This window comes from Manduca sexta, chromosome 20 (genome assembly GCF_014839805.1).
Source record: "Manduca sexta isolate Smith_Timp_Sample1 chromosome 20, JHU_Msex_v1.0, whole genome shotgun sequence".
NCBI classification, from domain to species: domain Eukaryota; kingdom Metazoa; phylum Arthropoda; class Insecta; order Lepidoptera; family Sphingidae; genus Manduca; species Manduca sexta.
The window spans coordinates 3,869,882-3,893,166 of NC_051134.1; the positions used below are offsets into that span (position 1 = coordinate 3,869,882).

The 23,285-nt window shown below is 33.6% G+C and overlaps 2 protein-coding genes across 3 annotated transcripts in view; one reads left to right on the plus strand and one right to left on the minus strand.

Annotated features, from left to right (window-relative positions):
- Window positions 1-23,285, minus strand: part of LOC115445427 — a 112,478-nt gene that overhangs the window by 45,466 nt on the left and 43,727 nt on the right. The gene's annotated exons all lie outside the window — the stretch shown is intronic.
- On the plus strand, window positions 18,731-22,009 carry LOC115445463 (odorant receptor 23a). The gene is made up of 5 exons (XM_030171749.1): window positions 18,731-19,498; window positions 19,655-19,754; window positions 20,602-20,706; window positions 21,200-21,355; window positions 21,758-22,009. Exons 1-5 carry the CDS (start codon window positions 18,735-18,737, stop codon window positions 21,809-21,811), a joined length of 1,179 nt encoding a protein of 392 aa, XP_030027609.1. The 5' UTR covers window positions 18,731-18,734; the 3' UTR covers window positions 21,812-22,009.

Genomic DNA, 23,285 nt, shown 5'->3' on the forward strand with positions numbered 1-23,285 from the left:
TATAATTAATTTAGGAGACTATTAAGAGGTATTTTAATAATGTTAATTACACAACTGGAAATTTTAATTCTAATAATGTTCTTGGTTCAAATACTGGATGTTAATTTGGTTTTTTGCATTGCTGAACGGATATTGTCATGTCTGTTATTAGTAGATTCTTTAAAAAGCGTTTAAGCACTTTGAAATCATATAGCTTCTAACTGCAGAAGAAAAAATACTAAAACCAAAATATACGTTACATAATAATTATCCTGTAATTTCTAGGTTTTCAAATAAGAATGTACTTGTACAAAATCGGTAATTATGAAGTCCTTCTAAATACATCAAAAGATTTCATTTTCTTTTGGTATATTCAAAGTAGAATTGCAAGATACAAAGAAAAATTAAATATAATGTAACATAAAAGTCTTTGAGAATACTAAAACGTATTATACGTAACTGAGTATATTGAAAAATGTCTTTTATTCATTCGTGCCTTATTATATTTGCTTTCAATTTTACAAAATTCAAATTTCATTGTATGATACTTTTCAAGTGATATTTCGAGATATATATAAATCTTTCATGTAAAAATACAAATTATGTCGAGAATTAAGTGGACAACTTACTATATCGATATCTTTATAGAAATTAATGGGGAATTAGACAAGTCGGTTGCCTGGTAGTAAACACTACAACTTCATAAATAATAGCGATACTCTTAAAAAAATTACGCATTGGTTGATACTGTACTGCCCCAAGTAGACGACATTCATATGCTACATAACTGCATACTATCACCAACCACAGGATGTCCAATACTGAATATAGGATGGTGGCATTTTACTGGTTATTGGATATTAGTAGCCGTGCGGATAGCAATCACTGTAAACAAGGCGTAAAACCCGCCAGAGTAGCCCACGTGAGTACATCGCATTCCGGGAGCAGCCTGTATATATCGGGCTACGAACAGGCCAGCGTAATTGTGACGATTGGCGAGAAGTAATCACGCGCCAGTCGATACTTACTGTATCTAATCGCCACTCTATTTACAATAGAGTGCAATGATGCCGTGCAAAAAAGGTCTATACCTAACATTACCGACCGACCTGTCGAAAGCGGTCGGCATCCATCGATTTACGTAGTATTCCTTAATTCTTAATAATGACGGAGTAGTGGAGTTTATAACTTAGGGTATTTTTCAACTTTCGAGTTCCACGAGAGTTTAGTAACTAAGCTATCGCTCGACTTTCAGGTTCGTTTAAAAATATCACGAGTCCCTGACACAGAATTATCTAAATCGACTCAAATATACTTTCCTAACTATTCCCATTCAAGGTCTCACGAATCCCGTCTCTTTGATTATTTAGGTTCATTATTCAACCAATAAAATGGACAGTTATGATTTGGAGAATTTCTTTGCGTTTTATGGTCAGAATTATATATTTTTCGCAATAAATTTTTAGTAGGTATATTTGCAATATCATCAGTCTTTATTTTTTACTGTCTTTATAATAATAAAATAGATATAAATACACTCTATAATTATAACCAGTCCTTCCTACATGAAGATACCTTTTTTTTGTGTAAAGACGCGATACCAAGTTGAAACTGTAATTGATTAATACTTCGTTAAAATTCCTTGAATTACAACTAATCATTAAGATTTAATCGTCTATGTTCTAGCACAATTGCATAAATCATTTGCAAGTAGGATAATTAAGAATATAGAAGATAAATATTTCACCCTTCCTCACGCCAGCAGGAAGAATTAGAATCCTTCAAAAACAGACGTATACTATCTACCTATATATATTATACTAAAATCATAATCTTTGACTTTACCGTAGCGTAGGTTAGCTAGATTAAGTTTGATTATAATATAAATAGCGTCCCTAAAATAACCTTTTATATTTATAATTTCATCACGTAATGAATTCCAAATTTCGTTTGACCAACAGAATACATGTCTGAGCGGAGAGACCGCAGAATCTCACAGAGTTCTCGAGATGTTTGCGGTCACGAACATAAGCACTCCTTTGAGACTAACCTACTTTGAATGGCAATTTATAGTTGGAAATATAATGTGCTTATTTAATTTCTATTTACATGGTATTTTTTTCTAAAACGCTTTTTGTCTATTTATATTAATTTTCCTTTTATTTCTACCTTAAAATTTCGACGAAACTCAATTTAATCATACACAAATTACACACGATTATATTTTATATTTCTCGCAAGTTATATTGCAATAGACAAATTCTAAGAAGTTCAAAGAATTTCATATATCAATAAGTGGTATTTAAGTTAGTAATTAATTTAATATAACTTTTGAACATTTATCAAGGACGAAGTTAAATAAACACATACACAAATTAATATCATAAGAACAATAAATAATAAGCGTTAACGTGATAATTAATGGTAAATTCCAGTTTAGTTGAAAACTATAAATCCTTGAAACTCCTAAATAACAGTAAGTTTGTTTTCTCATTATTCCACAAATAGAAATTTGAGAGCTTTGGAAAATTTGTTTCTAGAAATAACTCGCTCGGCAGTCTTTACTGTAAGCCACCCCTACAAATTGAGAGATTGCCTTTCTTATTGCCTATTGGCAATAAGAAAGGCAATAGATTGGTATATTTTTGTATTTAGAACATTTTGTGCGTAATTGAAATTATATTTTTAGATTCTTGAACACGGTTATTTACACTGTATTTAAAAAAAAGTTTTATTTTCCTCGCTATCATTATTAACTTTTCATTATGTCATTCCAATAAAGTTAAAACCTATAATACTAAAAACCCTGGGCTTATTGGGAGGTAGAATCTTGATAGCTTATATCAAGGATATATATAGATAATTTCATCAGGTAAAAATTCCACTTCAAACTCATCACACATATACATTCTAAGCAAGGACTTAAGGAGTCACCGGAACTTTCAAACTTGTGTAAATACGACTAAAATCCAAAAATTTTACTTCTTTTAGTGTTATCTGCATTTCTATTCTAACAAAATGAATTTAGATACTCGTTACACGTTTACTAGTGGGAGGTCTCTTATATGTGAGAGTCCGCGTGGTTAGTTACCACCGCAATGTCTATTTCTGCCGCCAAGAAGCAGTGTGTAAACACTGTTGTATTCCGGTTTGAAGAACATTCTAGTCCGTGTAACTACTGGATATAGTAAGACTTAACATCTCATTCAAAGCAATAAAATAAAACACAAAACATGCCTGCTCAAAAACTACTCTTTCATTAGACATGTCTATATGTTTAATAGCTTACCATCAGGTGAACGGCAAGTTCGTCATTCAAAGCAATAAAATAAAACACAAAACATGCGTACTCGAAAACTACTCTTTTATTAGACATATCTATATTTTAGATCAACTATCGTTATGCCATGAAACCCTGCGCGTTAAAAGGCCAAGGGCCAAGGAAGATGGGCGTATTACGTAACTTTTCTCCACCGAGATATTTTCTACGACGATGGCGTACAACGGAAAAGTTTAGCTACACCCACATAAAATATTAAATATACAGGATACAAGCTGTTCCTTATTAAAATGTTTATGCGTATCCAGGGAACGAGTAAAGATTTAAGGGTTTAGAGGTTTTTTAATAAGATACCTATCGTTTTTGGACGGCAAATATTGTTTTAAACTTTCAAATATTGTTTAATATTTTCTCATTGGATGACTGAGCCTAGTTGATTGTGGAACGGACTGCCGAGACAAATGTCCGCAGGTTCAAATTCCAAAAGGCACACACCACTGATTTTTCTAAAAAAATATGTGTGAATTATCGCTTGCTTTAACGGTGAAGGAAAACATCGTGAGGAAACCTGCATACCTGAGAAGTTCTCTATAGGAATTTCGAGGGTGTGTGAAGTCTACCAATCCGCACTAGGCCAGCGTGGTGGACTAAGGCCTACTCCCTCTCAATAGTAGAGGAGGTCCGTGCCCAACAGTGGGACAGTAAATAGTACAGGGCTGATATTATTATTATATTATAATGTCTGATAAATGCAAATCTAAAATTCTTTACATATAATAAAAATGTTGAATACGTCAATTTGTTTTTGCCTTACGTCAAACATTGCTGAAAAATACTAATAAACACGCTATAAAACTATGAGTACGAGACCGCACTAGTGTGTAACATACGATAAGGGTTGACAAATTCAACCGAATGTAACGAGGTATTTTGGCGGAGTTAAAAAAATACTTTATTATGCTTTTTATACGAAAATATTTAATACAAGCCTTGTTTGTACTCCCATATGACAAAAACATGAACTTTATTCGTGTGCTACAAAATAAAGATGATTTTAATGAATGATGAATAGAATTAATGAATAGATGGTATGGAAGGTGTCGAGGGATATACTATAACACCGTATAACAGATGAGCCATTTATATTTATTATTATTTGTTGTCGTATAACTGTCCACCGATTTAATAAGTAAATAAGAAAATGAGCTTTGCAAAGAATATTTTTGCACACAATTCTCCACTATTCTCTATGGCATAGTTCGATAACCGTTTAAGTATGCCAGACGGAGTGTTCGTCGGATAATGTGCCACAGGGTGATGCGGGGAGATATGGCGATATCTTACAAAGTGAAAACATCGCTGTATTTTAATATTATTCTTCTGTTAAGTTGAAGTTACTGGACTCAGAGTGCAATTTAAACGTTAAAGCTATTTTATATGGAATGTTTTTTAATGTCTTATAAAGAAACTGGTGATAAATTATGAGTGATGCAAATACACTGCTTTTTGTGCAATATAATATGGCGCTGGTTGACTTAAAAGAGGTATTAAAAATGCAATAGCATTTCGTGTGGTCGGTGCGTTAACCAGTAATTTAATTCAGCATTACAGTGATTCTTCTCACGTATGACTATTGAGGGGCGACGGTAATTACTTAACACTAGGTTATTACTGGAATTGAAATGGAAATGGAATTTCAAAGCTCGTCTACTTCTTTATCTATAATAAAAAACGGCAGAGAAAAAATAACTTGAATTTTACACAGTCATTATAGACAATTAAAATAAACGACAATTGCTATACTGGCTTTAAGAGAATGTAAACAAGTGAACATAATCATAACATTTAATATTCATTTCAACACAAACTCGATTAATGAACCACAAACAACGCGACACGATATGGTATACTGAATGTCCATTCAATAATGAGCTTTAATTTATTTCCATTGTCTATTTTCCGTGCCATTTTCCCCCACGCCACCCCGTTTAAGTAGCACTTAGTGCAGTCGACAAGACTCACTCATGTCGAGCAGTGTCAACATCCGACGACGCAGGAACTTGCTTTATTGCCCTGTCGGTAAAGATTGCGAAGTAGCTTGGCTTTTTCCGGAGCCAGATTATACTACGTGGTTGCTTTTGCTCACGGCTTTGCCTCATTTTTTATTAATAAATAATTAAGGTCTAAGATACTTTAGTTTAGTTACCAATAACTTACCTAATTATATATATAACAATAGTACCACGCAATTATTATATACCGTGCCACTGTTGGGCACGGGCATTGTTTATGATTAAATTGATCAAATATTATTTAATATGTCCATTTCTACTAATCGAAAAATATCTTATCGTTGTGTCGATTCTATACGTTACATTATAATCTGCAAATGTTACCTTATATGGTGATATTTATTTTTAACCGACTTCAAAAACAGGAACAATACAATACATTTTTTTTTTTAAAATCGGTTAAGTAGTTTGCCTTTTAAACAAAAATAAATAAAATAAGTATGTTGTCCAAGTAAACTAAATTGCGAAATTTAGTTTTCTATGACATTTTCAGTTGTGTTTATTTTATTCTCATTCAATATTAATAAATTATACGACGTGTTTTATGACAACGAACGAACTAAATCATTTTATTTCAAATAAAGTAACATAAACAACAAGATACAGTATAGACAGAAGCATAGACAAAATCAATGTAGTACATAAAAACGCTGTTGATATAATCACAATAAATATTATTTATTTATTCCATTGCATCTATTCTTCGTGTTCTATATCGTACTATTTATTCACGAGCTTAATAATTGTTAACAATAGCATGTAATTATCGCTGCAACTAAGCCCGTTATTATTCGCTATAGGTGAGCTCGTAATTGTCGTCATTCTAACCTTGTTGAACGGTTAAACACTGCATTAATGCATCGTGACCAACGGCGCATGATAATAGATACGATAGCTAGTATAAACATATTTTACATGTTTACTAGTTTATTATGTACAAGAAGTTAGAGGATAGCATGATGAATATATATGTCTAAGCACATACAAACTAGCGTGACGCCTATTTCCTCTTCAGGTGTAAGCAGAGGTTTAACACCCACATTTCACAGGATATCTTCGGCCCTATATAATAGAGAGCGACTCTATAGCCGTTTACATTTCACGAAATATTTTCGGTTCTGTAATTGAGCGCGAGTCTATTGCCGTTTACCGGACACAGTTCCAAAGTCCGTTCTGATATGGAGCAGAAAAACCCAATGTTTTTATTCCCGACCTGACAATCGTACCTGAGACCTCAAAGCCGTAGTCGTACCGTAGGCACAGTTCTACGCCACCAAGGTAGTGACAACAATGTCTAACTGAAAAGAAAATATTTGTTGTCACGTTTCACACTTTGGAAACAACGTTTCTTTTTCTAATTGGATTGAAGCGTGTATAGGAAGAGAGGAACGACTCCGAAAAGGTTATTTGCGTTCAAGGCTACCTTCATATACGTGGCTACAGTGTTGCCTCACATATCTTGTTGAACAGAAATATATTTCCGAGAGCTAGTATTCACGAACAAAAGAGAGACAGAGCCTTTCTGGTTATTTACAGGTGACTCCAAACGAACCACTATGACATTTTCAATAGTATAATATGGTCACTATTCAAACGAGTGCAAAATATATCCTATTTCATTTTATATTATACGTATAATGTAAACTCTAAAACATAAAGTAAGGTGGTGGTAGGATATATTTTATATCCACCCGGGTAGCAACTACCGTACACAAGATGTTAAAACTTGCCATAGGGGCCCACGTTAGTTTCAACAGGCCTTTTTTTTTTTTTTTATTTCGCGGAGAAAGTGCCTTATTACTACCGTCCAGCCTTCGTGGGGGGGTGACTGAGCGGTTATGCTAGGGTAACCGTGCCTTACCTACCTTAGTTTCAACAGGCCTGCATAATTGTGTCGACTGGCGAGGGGTTACCATCTCTCGCCAGTCGACATTCTATTGGACCCCACTCCACTTACCATCAGATGCAGTGGGACATTGGCGTGCCTGTATAGCAAAAAAAAATTACCCGTGACTGAAAATTAATTTGCCTTTTACCATACCAGAATATATTAAAGAGTTTTTCCGCAGTGCGCTAAGAAACATCGAGAAGAGCGTGTCGTTAAATATTCATTTTACATGTAATAAGGTGTCTCGTATGCGCGACTTCATCTAGAGTCTTGATACTGCATTTCCACGTTATATGAAAGCTCTGTTGTGTACAAGTTGAATGGTTATAGTAGCCAGTGTAAATATTGAGTATTTGATTTATATTCATGTGAAGTCTCAACGTGATAAGGGAGAGTGTAAAATGTTGTCATTAAAATAGTGGATAGCATTGTTACTGTTTATAGAAAACACTAATTGAATCAAATGATGGTATGACTATGATTTGTATAGCTTTTTTAAATTTAAAATTAATTATTTTTAAAGATTCTTCTATATAATACAAAAAAGCATATCGCTGGGATGGTGCCTAAAAAACCAAATTGACATTTATACGTAAATCGTAAGTAAACAGAGACAGAGAGAATTTAATGATTTTTATGACACTTATCCAGTTACCAATGTAGTACTTGACTATCTCCGACGACATAATTTTAAAACCATATAACAAGATTAATATCACCGATACTTAATACCAATGGAAATTATAAAATACACCAGGGGCGTACATTAGAGCGTTTTGTATTCGAGTCCACGACCGACCCCGATACTAGCCTTCGTAAGCCGAGACTCGGATGAATTCGGCTTTGTACTACGACACAGGCTTTCGCAGATATTGGAATATCTAAAACGATTTGTTTGTATGTTCCTTAAGCTTTAAATTATTATTGAATTTTATAATAATAATATAATATATCAACCCTGTATTATATACTGTCCCACTGTTGGGCACAGGCGTCCTGTCCACTGAGAGGGATTAGGACTTAATCCGCCACGCTGGCTTAATGCAGATTGGTTTGATTGACACACACCCTAAAAATTCTTATAGTGAACTTCTCGGGTATGCAGGTTTCTTCGTAATGATATCCTTCACCGTTAGAGCAAGCGATAATTTACTAAGGGATACAGAAATAACTCTAGAAAAATTCCATGCCCGTGGATTTTGAACCTGCGGACATTCGTATTGGCAGTCTGTTCCATTCCCAATTAGGCTATCGCCGCTTTTTGATAAACGGTATACCTTATTCTATTTAACCTATTACCTTCTACTCGCAAACATACACTTGCCAAGCATTAAAGCCGTAGCACGGTGGTATTTTATCCTAATAAATATTATATAATCCAGACTAGTGAACAACGAGAGCCTTTTTCCTTCGACGATTGTCACTGGTAAGTATTATGCCGGCTTGTTGTACAGCGGCTAATTACGGCACACAATCCATCGAGCAAGCCAATATAGTTAGGTTTACAGGGTATACGGCAGTATATACGGCGAATGGCAGGGTATACGGCGAAGCGTGCATACAACCCGATTCCTACCGGCTTCCCTTTTACGTTTATCAACATGTGTCTTAGTTTATGTTTTCTATTAAATTGGCCTCAATTAGTTCACTAAGGATTTTTTGGGTTGGGGTTACCTTATCAAAAAATTCACCCATCGCCACTAGTATACAATCGATAGTTATCTGGATGCAAAATATGTTAGGGATATTGTGTCTAAATATCATAAATCCTGTCAAAAGCCCATTTAAACATTAAAAAAAACAATCACGTCGAATTGATAACCTCCTCCTTTTTTTGAAGTCGGGTAAAAACAGAATCAAATGTAAAATTTTATTTTGCACCTCTAATATACTTTATAGAATTCTAAAAACCATCTCTGGGGATATTAAAATGAACTATGTAAATTACTAAACTATGCTTTAGTATGGAATTCCGCTCCAGCGCTTAAACAACCTGAATAATAAAGGTCATTATATAATGAATAAACTTACGCCACAGCAGGTTCAACTTGCAAATTGGGCTTCGGGAAGTGAACGTAGTTAAAATATAATAGCTATTTCAAAGCCAGTAAATAATATTTATTTTAAAGGCCAAGGGATCCATAAATTCGGTGGAATATTTGCGATGACAACAGATTATCGTCTACACTTTTCATTTTATTGTTCATTAAGTTAATGATAGTTGAGTAATCTCTGTGGGAAATAATACCATTGGGCTATTGGCATTCTTGGATAGTAGATCGGTTAGAACTGCCTCGGTGGCGTAGTTGTACTGCGCTCCGAGGTCCTGGGTTCGAATCCTGGGTCGGGCAAAGTGATATTTGGGTTTTTCTGCTCAGTATCAGCCCGGAGTCTGGAATTAATGCCCGATATGGCGATAGGCTCGCCCCCTATCACATCATGGGACGGAACACACTTTGCGAAAAGTGGGTGCCTTGGTTGCGTCTCTGCATACCATATAACCCTTCGGGGATAAATGCGTGATGTTGTTGTGAGATCGGTTAGGAATTAAAATAAATTTCTAGGTAGTCCATAAATACCAACGATTATTTAGCCGCACCGTTTGCATATAATAAGTTAAGCTAAGTTTAACTTAGTTCGTGTAGCCAGGATAATTACACATATAACATAGCTCATTTTTTTTCTTGTACGGCAAAATGACCCCACCACGCCTTATGGCTAGTGAAGTAGGGTCCAATAGAATGTCGTTTGCCGAGAGGTGATTACCCCGCAGCAGTCGACACAATTATGCCGGCCTGTTAGATCCGGATATACACAGGCTGATCCTGGAACGTAACACACTTACGTGGACCAATATGGCGGGTTTTAACGCCTTGTGTACGGTGGTCGTTATCGGGGCGGTTATAAAGCATATCCTACCACAAACAAAAAGTTTACATAGTTTGTGGTCTACACATGAGCCTGAAAAAATGTCTTAGCTATGCGAGTTGTACTAAACTAACTCAGCTGAGTTGTCGATCTGCGACGAACATTATGATCGGAAATTACATGCGTTACTTCTAATTAAATATACCATAATATGTCATCCTGTCATAATGCGGCTGAAATTAGTGTGATCTACCATTGATCCAGTAATTACATCTTGGTCTACCTCCATGATGGCTAGGCAAGAACCAATATAATTTATTATAGATAAACGTAACACCTACTATAATGAAGAATAATTGACTATGAACGCCTAACAATTAATTAAGAAGATTTAGAGCAGTTTTCCCAGTAATATTTTGTACAAACTAATTACAAAATTTTGTTTGTAACAAATATTGTATCACACTAGTGACAATATTTGCGGATGACACAAACATTTGTTCCGATGAACCGTACATTAGCCCGCTCTACTGAGCGCGAGCAAATTCAGCCGGAAAATCGTTCTAGGATCGCAATTGTGTGAAAATAGTAGCAATAGGTGCTGCGTATACAAGCGTAGTGAACAGGTTATTTATGTTAACATTACATAACAAAGGGTATACTGGTGATAGGTCTTTAATATATGTGAGAGTTCGCCTGGGTACCACTGCAATTCAATTTCTGCTGCCAAATAGCAATATTTAGTCACTGTTATGTTTCGGTGTGAAGTACATTAAGCCAGTGTAACTACTGGACATAATAAGCCTTAACATCTCATATTTTTGTAATTCAAGGTGGATGGTGTTTCTACTGTTTATGGGCGGTCGTATCGTTTACTATCAGATGAATGGCAAACTCATCTCGTCATTCAAAGCAATAACAAAATGGATATAAAAATTTTGTATAATTAATAATTATGTTCAAGTTACTAAAACTGTGTTTTTTAAGAGCATTACATATATACGTTGTATTTTTTAAATATAAGTCCATATGGAATAAATATTAAAATAATCTATTTCATAAAACATATAGTGTTTTTCGATTCAAATTCGATTTAATTTTTTGTACACTAAGTAAATTATTTCAATCGTTTTTATTAAAATCGTAAAGTATATTAAAGTCTATCATCAAATAAATAAAGTCCAATTTAAAATACTTTTTTGAAATTTTCATTCGTTTGCAGAAACTTTGTAAACATACGCGTTGTCACGAGTTTCATAATCGAAGTGATGATTCGGTACAACATCATAAAGCAATCAACATGTATTACCAAGGGTATAAACTATCAATATTAATTGCCCGTAAGGAATAATACTTGCCAAAAATCAAACGTGTCGCTAAACTCAAACTTTGTCTAACAATATTGGATTTAACATTATTAATAAAGACAAGGAAAGTTTTAAGGATATCAAACAATTAGTTCTTGAAAGAGAAGTCGGAAGAAACGTTCACGGTGCCGATTATAAAACTTTTTATTTTAAAAACATCATGACTTCAAGCCAGAGTTGACTCATCATCAGTCGCCACATTATTAACTTTTTTAAGACTTCACGACTCTGAGCCAGAATTGATAGCCACAAAATTATTAAGACATGGCTACCCCTAAATACTTTTAAAGCAACTATTGAAACTGGTTTTCATCGAAAAATAAATAGATGATCTAGATGCCCATCCAGAATATAATAAAAAATCAAGAACCCTTTCAAAATCAAGACTTCTTTTACCTGACAATCATTCCTCGCGACACAGACGTCCTCTTTACATACGCAATCAAATCATACCTACGTAATTAGAATTCCATTTCACACGTACGTAATGTCTGATTGATGTTTATAAACCGTTAATGTACTGTATACTTGATAATCACGTAAAAGCGGTTTACAAGTGACGTCAATGGCTTCGATATTCAACAGTCGTAAATCTGAACTATAATAAATACTTATGTATTCATGCTGTTATATGCTATTATATAGGTTCGACTATCAGGGCGAGTATTGAGTTGACGTGAGTTGCAAGATATTACAGTACACTTCACTTAACATAGCACTGCGCAGGAGCGGTTATTGTAACAATACACCGATCCTTAGTAGTCTTTACACCAAAAGACTTTACCAAGATACCTTTTTTTTGGTTTCCCCTAAAAGTCCCTAATTACTACCGCCCAGCCTTCGTGGGGGGGCGACTGAGCGGTTATGCTGGGGTAACCGTGCAAGATACCTTAGACCATACTCTTATAATGAAGAAAGCCACGGCTAGGTTTTTACCTACTCGATACATCATTGTAGAGAATGTAGCTGAGACCCGTATCAAACCGTAAAGAACGCCATCGCGGGTTTTGGTTGGTATGCCGGTGTGAAGTAGACAGAGATTAGGGACTCGGTCCAATGTTCGCTCGGATGATGCTATATCATAAGAGTATTTTGTTGTTGAAAAAAAAGGGACTTGAGCCCACTGACACTCCCAAAAAAAAAACATACGATGGAAATGAACTCCGTAAAATTTTTTGCCCGGTAATTAATAATAAATCATTTTCTATCAAAAATGTTTATAAATAAATTTATACACCATAGAGCGCAAATGATTTGCTAATCGACTAGAGAGTTTAAAATCGTGTGCAATCATCCGAGTTACTAACGAGCTATCGATAAACAATGCGTTCAGCTTCATTTGTTTTGAATAAACTAGGTCAGTGGTTTTAAACACAACTTTATTTCTATTACTAGATTTTTATACCTGAGATCTAGTATCTTTTAGGAGTAGACAGCAAAATATCTGAATAAAACTTGGCAGCGATCCGATTTCTTAAGCTTCCTTTTTCAGGCATAGACAGCGATATACCTATATATAACATAATTGGCGCCGAATTGACTCCTTAAATCGGTACTCTAGGTAAAGGTTCTCAGACACCATAGATGCAGGCCGCTTCTAACAAATTGGTCTAAATATCTTTAGTGGAAATGTATCATAACAATGAACTTCCAAAGGCTGAAGAAGATGATGAAAACTCATAGCAATGTACATGTATTCCATGTGATTTCTTACCATATATATATAAATATTTATACCACCCTGACTTGTTGACAAATGGTCTACGGCAGGTAGACGTAAGAAAAAATTCAATAAATCACGGTTTATGTAGGGTTTCCTTTTGCAATCGAAGTTTGCCAATATTAAGTTTATTTAAACGTTGCGATTGTTCAACCACGAAACCTAACAAATGCTCGGCCAGCAAACTTAATGCGAGTGGAAATTATAATTCTGTGAACCAATCGACATATTTTATTATTATTATTATGAAAAAACTTACTATACTAACATTACGAATATAAATCAAATATGTATTTTTCGTAAGCTAAGCACCTATACACTTGTTTACGAGCAAGGAATGAAAGGCTTTATTATTATTAAAAATAACACGAGTGGACAATATTAAAGTAGTGCGACAATAGCGTTTGTTTGCTACCCCATGGAAATTGGGCCAAGGACTATCCACGTGTCAATTTCAATATTGCTGAAATATCAAATGTTGTCACATGTAATGTAATTTTGAATTATTAAAGGAATCTCTCCCGTATTGAGTTCAAAAATAAGCTCATAAACAAACAGAAATCTAAAGAAAGTGTAGTTAAGAGCTTTGATTGAATAGATGAATACTTAGAAATATTACAGTTACATTACTACCGGTGGCGAGGGATGAAATTTAAAAAAAAAAAACTTAGTTAACATATCGAGGCTAATTAAACAGAAAACAAAAACGAAGACAAACGTAAATAAATCTAAAAGGGAAGCCGGTAGGAATCGAGTTGTATGGACGCTTCGCCGCTGATTAGTAGGTAATAGACTCATAGACCGAATGTCCTAGACATACGAATTTGAGCTCTATATATGTACGATTTTTGTCATACATACAAATTAAATGAGGACACTGAGTGCTTTTCATGTCTGCTATACGATTAAAATGGATTTAACTGATATTTATCGCTGTTACCCGACATCCAATATAATTGACATACATACATATGGGTAAAACAAAAAATATCCTCAGATAAACTAAACAACAACATAAACTCTCTGTTATTTGTAATCATCTCAATTCAAACTGGCAACACAATAAAGCGCATACAACTAAGTTATATATAGAAATATTATAGTGTAATCGAAAGGCGGCGCCTTCCCGGTGCGGAACGAGCTGGGAATGTACGCTAATGAGTTTGTTAAGGTGTTAATATGAGTGTATTATAACGAAATGTAAATTGCGAACGTTCGTGGAGCGGCCTAGGGACGTCAAGGCCGAAGACTTGAGAGACATTTATTTATTTACAGCGTGGAAAATTTACAGCTAATAATGATATTAAGAATAGCAACAATTTATATTAAAAAGACAATAACAAGTTCTCACTTATCGAAGTAACTTACGTTATATAGACTTAGATATATATTTTTTAAAATATCGCGCACACGTCGTTTTTTGCGCAATAGTTATATGTTTTCACATCACGGAACTGATATAAGCTCTGGTAGTATTGCGGGGATAAATCCATTTCATGTGCAACATGCGTTCTTCTGAAGTATCCACTAAAAACACGGAAAGGCACGTCGCCTAACTATAGAACGTAAAATGAAAAACAAACTCTAAGCCACCGACGAACATAAGAGTACAATAAAATATTGTGGATAATACAGATATTAAATTATATTATTAAGAGCTAAATACCTACAAATTTTATAGATTGCGTCCTACAACGATTCGTGAAAACCAAAAACATATTTTATTCTTTTGAATTTCACAGCGATAAAACCAAAAGAAACTACTTTATCCAAAACAGAAACATTCAGTCAATATGACGAAATCGATTTATCGTCAAAGGAAATAATTTTCTAAGAGAAATTCTTTTAATGAGGACCCGATTCAATATTTTTTGTAATTATGTAACATTAATACGTAGTTAATTAACTGAGTTAGAAATATAGGTAACAAAATAAATTATATTTATGAAGATTGTTCCGCTGCATAGTTTCGTTTTTAAGTGTCAATCTAAAACTTGGAGATGTGGACGTAAGCTTCTGTTATGTATTTATATTTTATTTACGTCTGATTTTTCAATCAACAAATAAACCTTATTGGTAGGATGAATTCAACATGAACAAATAAAAAATTACATAATATAATTAAAAATTACTTTTATATTCAGTCAGGTTATAATTTATTTGATGGAAAACTTTTATTTGACTATTGAAAATGTTGCCCTTAATGAGTAAACTTTCATTTTTTCTGGTAGAAAATTTTAATTAAATGATCGAATTCATAACAACGAGCTTCTATTTAACTAATTGAAAAAAGAGAAAAAAATGTGTGTTGTACTCTAAAAATAAAACGTTGAACGTTCTAAATTTAAATTGTTTTTAAAATCACGTGCCTGCTTTAACTTTGAAGGTGTCCAATTAATAATCTGTGTCGGCGTTAGATCACGTGGATTCGCCCGTGGACACGTGCTTTTGCTTACCAAATGGATACAGCCTTAATTTCCTCGGAAGTTGACAACAATATATACTAGCTAACCAGTGCATTGAAACAAGCATCCTATTCATGTCACTTCCTAGGCATTATATTCCGTGTATTTACCTTGTTAGATTTATACGGTTATTTTTTTCTTTTATTAATTTGAATATTATTAAAACTTTCACTGTTTATTAAAAGACGTTGATATGTAAAACGTGTCCAGTGTTCCCGAAGTAATTAATGGTTTTGCGTTAAATTTTTAACACCAAACATAACAGATTACGTCTTATATTTTAGTTATAAAATATGTCCAAAACTTATTGTAATATCGCAAACCCTGGTAAAAAGTATATTAATATTTTTCATATAGTTTCCCAACATAAACATTTATTAATTATAATATGGACCAAACTGTTCTATTTAATAACTCAAATAAATACATAATTTTTCCAAACATTTAAGACGCTTCGTAATAGAACATAAATGCCAGTTAAGAAAAACTCAGTAACATGTTTTAAAATGCTTAATATAAAATAACTTTAACAAAGTAATTACCACAAATAAGATTTCGCACGCTTTCTACATCTTTTGAAGGCGTCATTAAAGCAAAAGTTACTTGTTTGCATGTCAAACGAAATATGTTAAGTGTTGCAATTTGAAAAGCGTTTATGCAAAAATGGTCTCTCTAGCGTCGTATCAAAGAATATTGTTTATTAGCTCTGTTAAATATAAAATGAGATTTATTTTGTCATGTTCAAAGTCAAATATTGTATTGTCTGCCTACGTGTGTCATAAAACATAAAGTATATGTCGTATTTCAGTTAAATCTGACGTACATTCGGATTATGTTTTCATCAAGCTAGGGAACCAATAGATATTTTTTAAACACGTTCAGAAACCACCAACTTTAGCCAAAAAAACACTACTATGAAATATTCACATTCACTAACGTTACTATGAAACTGACAGTTGTTAAAATTGCCGAGTTACAAAGTAATGGAATAATTTTCGATACCAAGTTGACACCATCGATATATCTTAACTCTAAATGAATATAAATTTGCCAAGAGCCATATTATAATCAAAGAAGTTAGGAAAAAAATGGCTACCTGCAACACTGGTGGAATATATAAGAGTGACTTTAAAATTTTAATTAACGTATCAATTCTGTAAAATGTATGTAGAATGTAGATATATGTATTAAACTATACTTACTATGTATACCAATACGCATTGCAATGTTTGTAACATCTATGATTATATTTATAAGTTACTTTTAGATGTGTCGCGGTTAAGTCAACTTTGGGAACCTCTGAACTAGAGTAAGTCTGTGCGTAATCCCAATGCGTAACTTTCGATAGAAACATTATTGAAATCAGTGGAGCGAGGAAAATCTCTCAGCCGTACATATTGGCTATCACCAGAACTTATTTTGAGAACGTCCTTCAAGTCCCGTCACGTTTCGAGATTTCGATTTGAACTAATACGAGATTTTTTTAATACTATCTAGACCCAAATCTAATCTAATTTCACAAAAACTTTACTCTTAATAAGTTTAGGGAAGGGACGTGGCAAGACGCAGTGAAAAATATAGAAAATTATATTTGGGAATGAAATGTCCGCTTTTTGTATGGAGCTTGTTGTTTATTTCGACCCACTTCTAACCAACCTCAAATTTATTAGATAATAAAGTGACAGAAATGACAGCGACGAAAGTGGAGCTTCGAATCATTAAAATAATAATTTTAGCGTTTCATAGCAACATTTATATTTCGAAAAGCGTTCATTTTATATGTAATATTTAAATAAAATAAAATTACACAAAATTCAAAATCTGAGGTCTTTAAAATTAAATAAATCATTTCAATAGGCTCGTTTTTAAAAGTTCTAACCAAATATATATTATATATCTTGAATAGTATTTTAGTCGAATAAAAAACCGTATTTGGACATGTCCTTTGACAATAAAGGTAACAAATTCGGACCTACTCATGTTGACAGAATTGTAATTTAATCACCAGACACCGGTCGATAACTTTATAAAACCGAAAAAAAATATCCTAGTGTATCCTGAATTTAATACCACCATACATTCAAAGAAATATTAAAGTAAGAACTAAATTACATAATTGGTGATGTAGCCAACTTGCGCACTAGCATTATAATATTTAAAGACATAAGCAAAAGCACAAAGAGTTTTAAAATAATGATTAGATACTCTTTCATTACAATACTCATAATGAGGAATAATTTAAAACAGCAAATGAAAGAGTGGATAAATTAGCACAAATCGTTAAGGTTAGGCATATTCCAAAAGAGACAGCACTAGATAATTAAAAAATGTTAAATTTTATTTTGAACCTATATATTTGCCCCCAATAAACACTGGACTCGAATATTGTCATACATTTGCTCTGTGCTTCATCGGTAACGCGTCTACTATGAAAAACCCTGTTCAGAGAATAAGCGTTATTTAATATTAACACGTATTTTGATCGGAGTGTTCACATGCTGACGCTCCCTAAGTATTAGATATACAAAATATGAAGAGTTGTTAGCGCGTTTCACGCTTGTCATCTGAACTGGGTTTAAGCTACAGACGAAATTACAATTTAAAACGCGATAATCTTTTACATTATTCAATACTATGTGTTTCTTGGGGCTCTGCTAGAAAAAGACCATTTTCAAAATAAAAAGTCTATCTCCATAAGTAATTTTCCGTTTTCCGAATAAAATTAATCTCTAAGTAATAATCAGAACATGGTATTTCAATGTACCAAAATTTCATTCAACCTCAGAGGTTTCCGAATTTAGTGTTAACAAACATCGAAATATCTTCACAAACTTTAGCATTCTATTATAAGATACAATTTTTAATAAAAATACGTAATTATAATATTACGTTCTTATATCCACTACTAGCAATTCTACATCACCCTTTACGCAATGTGTTCATGACATGATATATTTAATATTTAAAAAAGTAACAATATAAACATACATATAAAATGCATTTTGCAAGCACTCCCCCTTAATCAACTTACAAGCCGATGAAATTCACGCAGCAACGCATTTCTATCTCTACCGTTACAAAGTTCGCACGTCACAATGGATCTCAACTTCGACAAAATGTACATCTTAACAGTCTTCGCGATGAGAATAAATCGATCTCACCCATTAATCGCGAAAGACACGAAATGGTTTCTACAATTACTACCTATGTACGGAATCTTTAGCATAATGTTTGCATTACTAATCAACTGCATAATACACTATGATCTGAAAGCCAAGGACTTCTCTTCGACCTGTAGAAATGGATGCTTGTGCGTCCTATATTTCATTTCCACCCTGAGTTACTACGTCATGTTGGTCCATCAAACAACACTGAAGACCATCATAAACACTATGAATGAAGATTACGCCCAGGCATTAAAATTCAAAGCTGACGAACAGAAAGTCGTATTGGATTATGCTAAAAAAGGTTTGTACGTATGCCGCCAGTGGCTGGCAATGTCTATTATGGGGGTAGGATTGTTTTTTGTAAAGAATGTTTTGTTGTACACGTATAATTATTACGTTGATGATATGAAGCTCGTACCATTACATGATATGACGTATCCGAGGATCATAGAAGAGAAGAGAGATGATATTATTGTGTACGCGTCGCTTTATGCATTGACTGTGTATTATGGTGTTTTTGCCGCGATTATGTACATGTCATTTGTGCCTTTGGGTCCGGTATTCATGCTGCATTGTTGTGGGCAGTTGGAACTGATAGTGATGAGACTAGAGAATCTGTTTATTAAATATACACACGAGGAAGCGAATGAGAAGTTGAAAGATATTATACGGCATTTGCAGAACATTTACGGGTAATAAATACTATTTTAAATAATATTTTTATACCACTTTTTAATTCACGTTGAACATAGAATACGGACAAAGTCGTATGAAAAACCGATTTATTTATAATTCATGTAATTCAGACGAGCGTTACATATATACAAGTTTGAAATTTTGTTTTCCAGCTTCGTAAAGAACATAGAAAAATGTTTCACGGGATTTTACGAGTTAACTTTGAAAGCTACAACCATTACTCTACCGATAGCAGTATACGAGATTATAGAGGTAAATGTAAATATATGTATTCTTAATCCTTATCTTTACATATTATAACAAAGTCCCCCTACAGCGTCTGTTTGTCTGAACGCGATAAATTCAACATAAACTGCCCTTTCAACTATGTTTATCATCTCCATACAATGGTTGTCTGGTAGAGATCGCATCGAGGATAAGACCGCCATTTGTACCACTGATGTTTTAATAATTTCGACCGTATGTATGAATATTTGTTCGCTTTTAACACTTATGGTGTACAATAAAGATTTCAATAAATAAATAAATTCCACAACTACTAAACGTATATCGATGAAATTCGGTATGAAGATATTTTGAAGCCCTGACGTTTAGCTATGGAAACAGAGCCGGGACAGGTCGGTAGCAACTTACAGGAGGTTGTCTTCTGTCTTTCTCAGTCCTTTCAGACTTAGGCAATTTTTTATCACGGGAAAACATAAAATAGCACTATTATCCCGGAAAGACATGCCGCGGGCTGAGCCGTGATTAATTTATGAGATAGTTTGAGGCCCTGATGTATAGTTACCGATACTAAGCCGTTGGTAGCAACTTATTAGAGGTTATCTTGTCTTTCTTACATAACTTTGTACTGTATGTACAATAGCATTTTACAAACATTATGACCGGTTTGAAGGACACTATAGTAAATCACTACTAATCTAGGAGCTATTGCTTTGATATTAAGATTTGCAAGGTGCTGATACTATTTATAGCCACCATAGCGTGGTTTTGTATTAACTAACTAGAAACTTCAGTCGATTTTATTGTATTCAATTACAATAATTAATACAGCCTATTGTCCTAATATGCGTAAAATAAATATATGGATTGTTCGTAGTCTTGCCATAGGAGAGAGCTACGTATGGAATTTCTAGTATTCATTTTTGGCGCCATGATTATAAGCAGCTCGCCGTGCTACTATAGTCATCTGCTAATGGAGAAGGTACGTCATACAATATTCACTTGTCGGTATAATAGTATCAAAGACAATTCTCGATATTTTTAATGCATAAATTTATGACCAAAGGCTTGTAAATACAAATGATTTAGGAAAATTGGACCATAACCCGATGGCTTTGAATGCAGTATAATGTGTCGTTATGGTGGACTGGCGCAGCAATAGTCGTTATTTAACAGACATGTCAACATTTAGAGACATATTCTACGTACGAAATCTTCTGCTGGTTAAAACTACTCTATGTCAAAAAAAATGTTGGAAAAATAAACTCTAATATACAAGATTTTCGGTCCATCGTGTACTTGCTATATGTATATAGGGTACGTTAGGGTAATACCGGATCACGGGGTTATCTGTTGTTTCAACATATTTACCACTGTATTAGTTTTAGTTACAGTTTCGCAGTAATCTTGAAGCGACGGAATTACCCCGTGATCCGGTATTACCAAATCCATCCTAACATGTTTATATGCAATAGGGTGAACAAGTCCGACTGGCAGTATACTGCAGTGGATGGGAAGTGGTCCAATCCCGCGCCGCTCGCTCTACTCTCATGGTGATATTGGTACGAGCCCTGCAGCCCATAGCTATCCGCACCATGTTCAGGACAATTTGCCTCGATGCACTCACTGATGTACGTGGTAAATGATATTGTACTTTGTGTTGAAAGGTTAAGGTGGGTTTTTCAACGGTAAAAATGCTGTTCGACGAGCATTTCTACCAGCAGTTTGTACTGACTACGACGAGAAAAGAGCAGTCTTTATGTGATGCTAATGCCAAGTCGTATGCATATATAATATCTATGTCTGTGTTTAAAATGCTATAAAATAAAATTCTATTAAACAATCGCTAGGTCAAAATTAGATATTATAATTTATTAAATTATTTTTTTAAATTGGAATATTATATTGTTAAGAATTATACATGAATATTTGAAGATCATGAATTCTAATAAGAAATGGTAGCATCTCATTGAACTGGGCGTTTATATTTCATTATCACAATATTTTATACATTAACAATGTTTCTGTTCCAGCTTTTGAATCAATCGTACGCTCTTTTCAACCTTATGAACGCGATGTGGGCATAGACAATGCAAGCAATGATGATTTATACTCGTATTGTATCATGGAGATAAAATTATAATAAAATTCACTTAATCGACTAATATAGCCACTAATACCTATGTATTTATAATATGTATGTATCTAAGCTTCTAATACTGCTAATACACAAAAATCTCAATGCATGCCACCGTAGAAAGAACAACTACACCAGAATTTAACAGCAATGATTGATACTATGAAATAAAAAGCTATAAAATTATTCTTGTTTCATGTATTTCCTTTAATATTTAACAAAAGAATAGTCGTTTTCATAGAATTTGAATGCCAGTTATTTAGTAATTTGTAAAGATTCTACGAATATGCTATAATATATAATTTTATATTAGTCAGCGGCCATGTTATATTACGATCTTTTCTCACTACGATCCATCTTATATTTGATCGGTCTAAATAGTTATTTTATTCCATACAAAAATCACACTCCATTATCATTGATAAAAAGTAATTCACACTTTTTCCATTCAATCGCTATCACAACAGAACAAGCATGTCGAAAAGTGGGTTCGTAAAAATTCCATCTCTGTCTACCGTTTCGGAGATAAAAAGTATATTTATACATATCGAAGGTTAAAAGGCAAATTTTTTTTTTCGAAAATTTTAACTTGCTTAAAAAAACATAGAAAATAGTGCTCATTTTAAATATGTATGAAACGTGTCGGAAAATGTCGGTTAAGTCAATTAGCCTTTTATCCGTCGATATGTTTTTCCAAGCAAAACATTAAATTATAAAGATTAAGGATCTTTTAACATCGCAGCATATATGAATACTATAAGAAAAGCATTAAAAAGTTTCAAACATTATTAGCCTACACAGTAAGCCTTACTTATCTCCACACAAAGAATTTTAAATTCCCTTACCCACTCTCATTTTCCAAGAATTACGTGACAACGTCCTTTCTCGTTTAAAGCCTAATCTGTCACCTTCCAAAAGGTCCAATGAAAATACACAATGAAGATAAAGCATCATGTCACATGGGATCTACTTGAAAGTATGTATATGTGCGCATCACGAACCTTATCTTATTATTTATTTCGATCTCTTAATAAAGTAACGACCTATTCCAAAATTATTAATTTGTGGGAGTCGTCCAAAAACTCATTTTTGTTTGCGACTTTTTTTATTTTTCATTTTTTTTCATGCCATAGCTTTCATTTTTGACTTATCTTTAACAATTTAAATTTTATAGCAACTTAAAAAACAGTGCGCAAACAGAAATGAGTTTTATGACGATTCCCACAAATTAACAAGGGACATTGTAAAGGCTTTCACGCAGGCCGAGCTAATAACTCATTGTTGGGCAAATTGAGCAGACATGAGCAAAACCAGTTAAGGACGTACGGTATATACAGGGTATTTTGACATTGCGTTACTAAATGAAACCACATACTCGTCTTTACCTTTGATAACAATGTGCCAAAAATGATCTAGCAATAATG

Coding starts and splice junctions, on each gene's coding strand:
- LOC115445463 (XM_030171749.1), top strand. CDS start 18,735: ATGGATCTCAACTTCGACAAAATGTACATCTTAACAGTCTTCGCGATG. Junction 19,755..20,601: donor CAGTATACGAGATTATAGAG/GTAAATGTAAAT, acceptor GATTGTTCGTAG/TCTTGCCATAGGAGAGAGCT. Junction 20,707..21,199: donor GTCATCTGCTAATGGAGAAG/GTACGTCATACA, acceptor TATATGCAATAG/GGTGAACAAGTCCGACTGGC.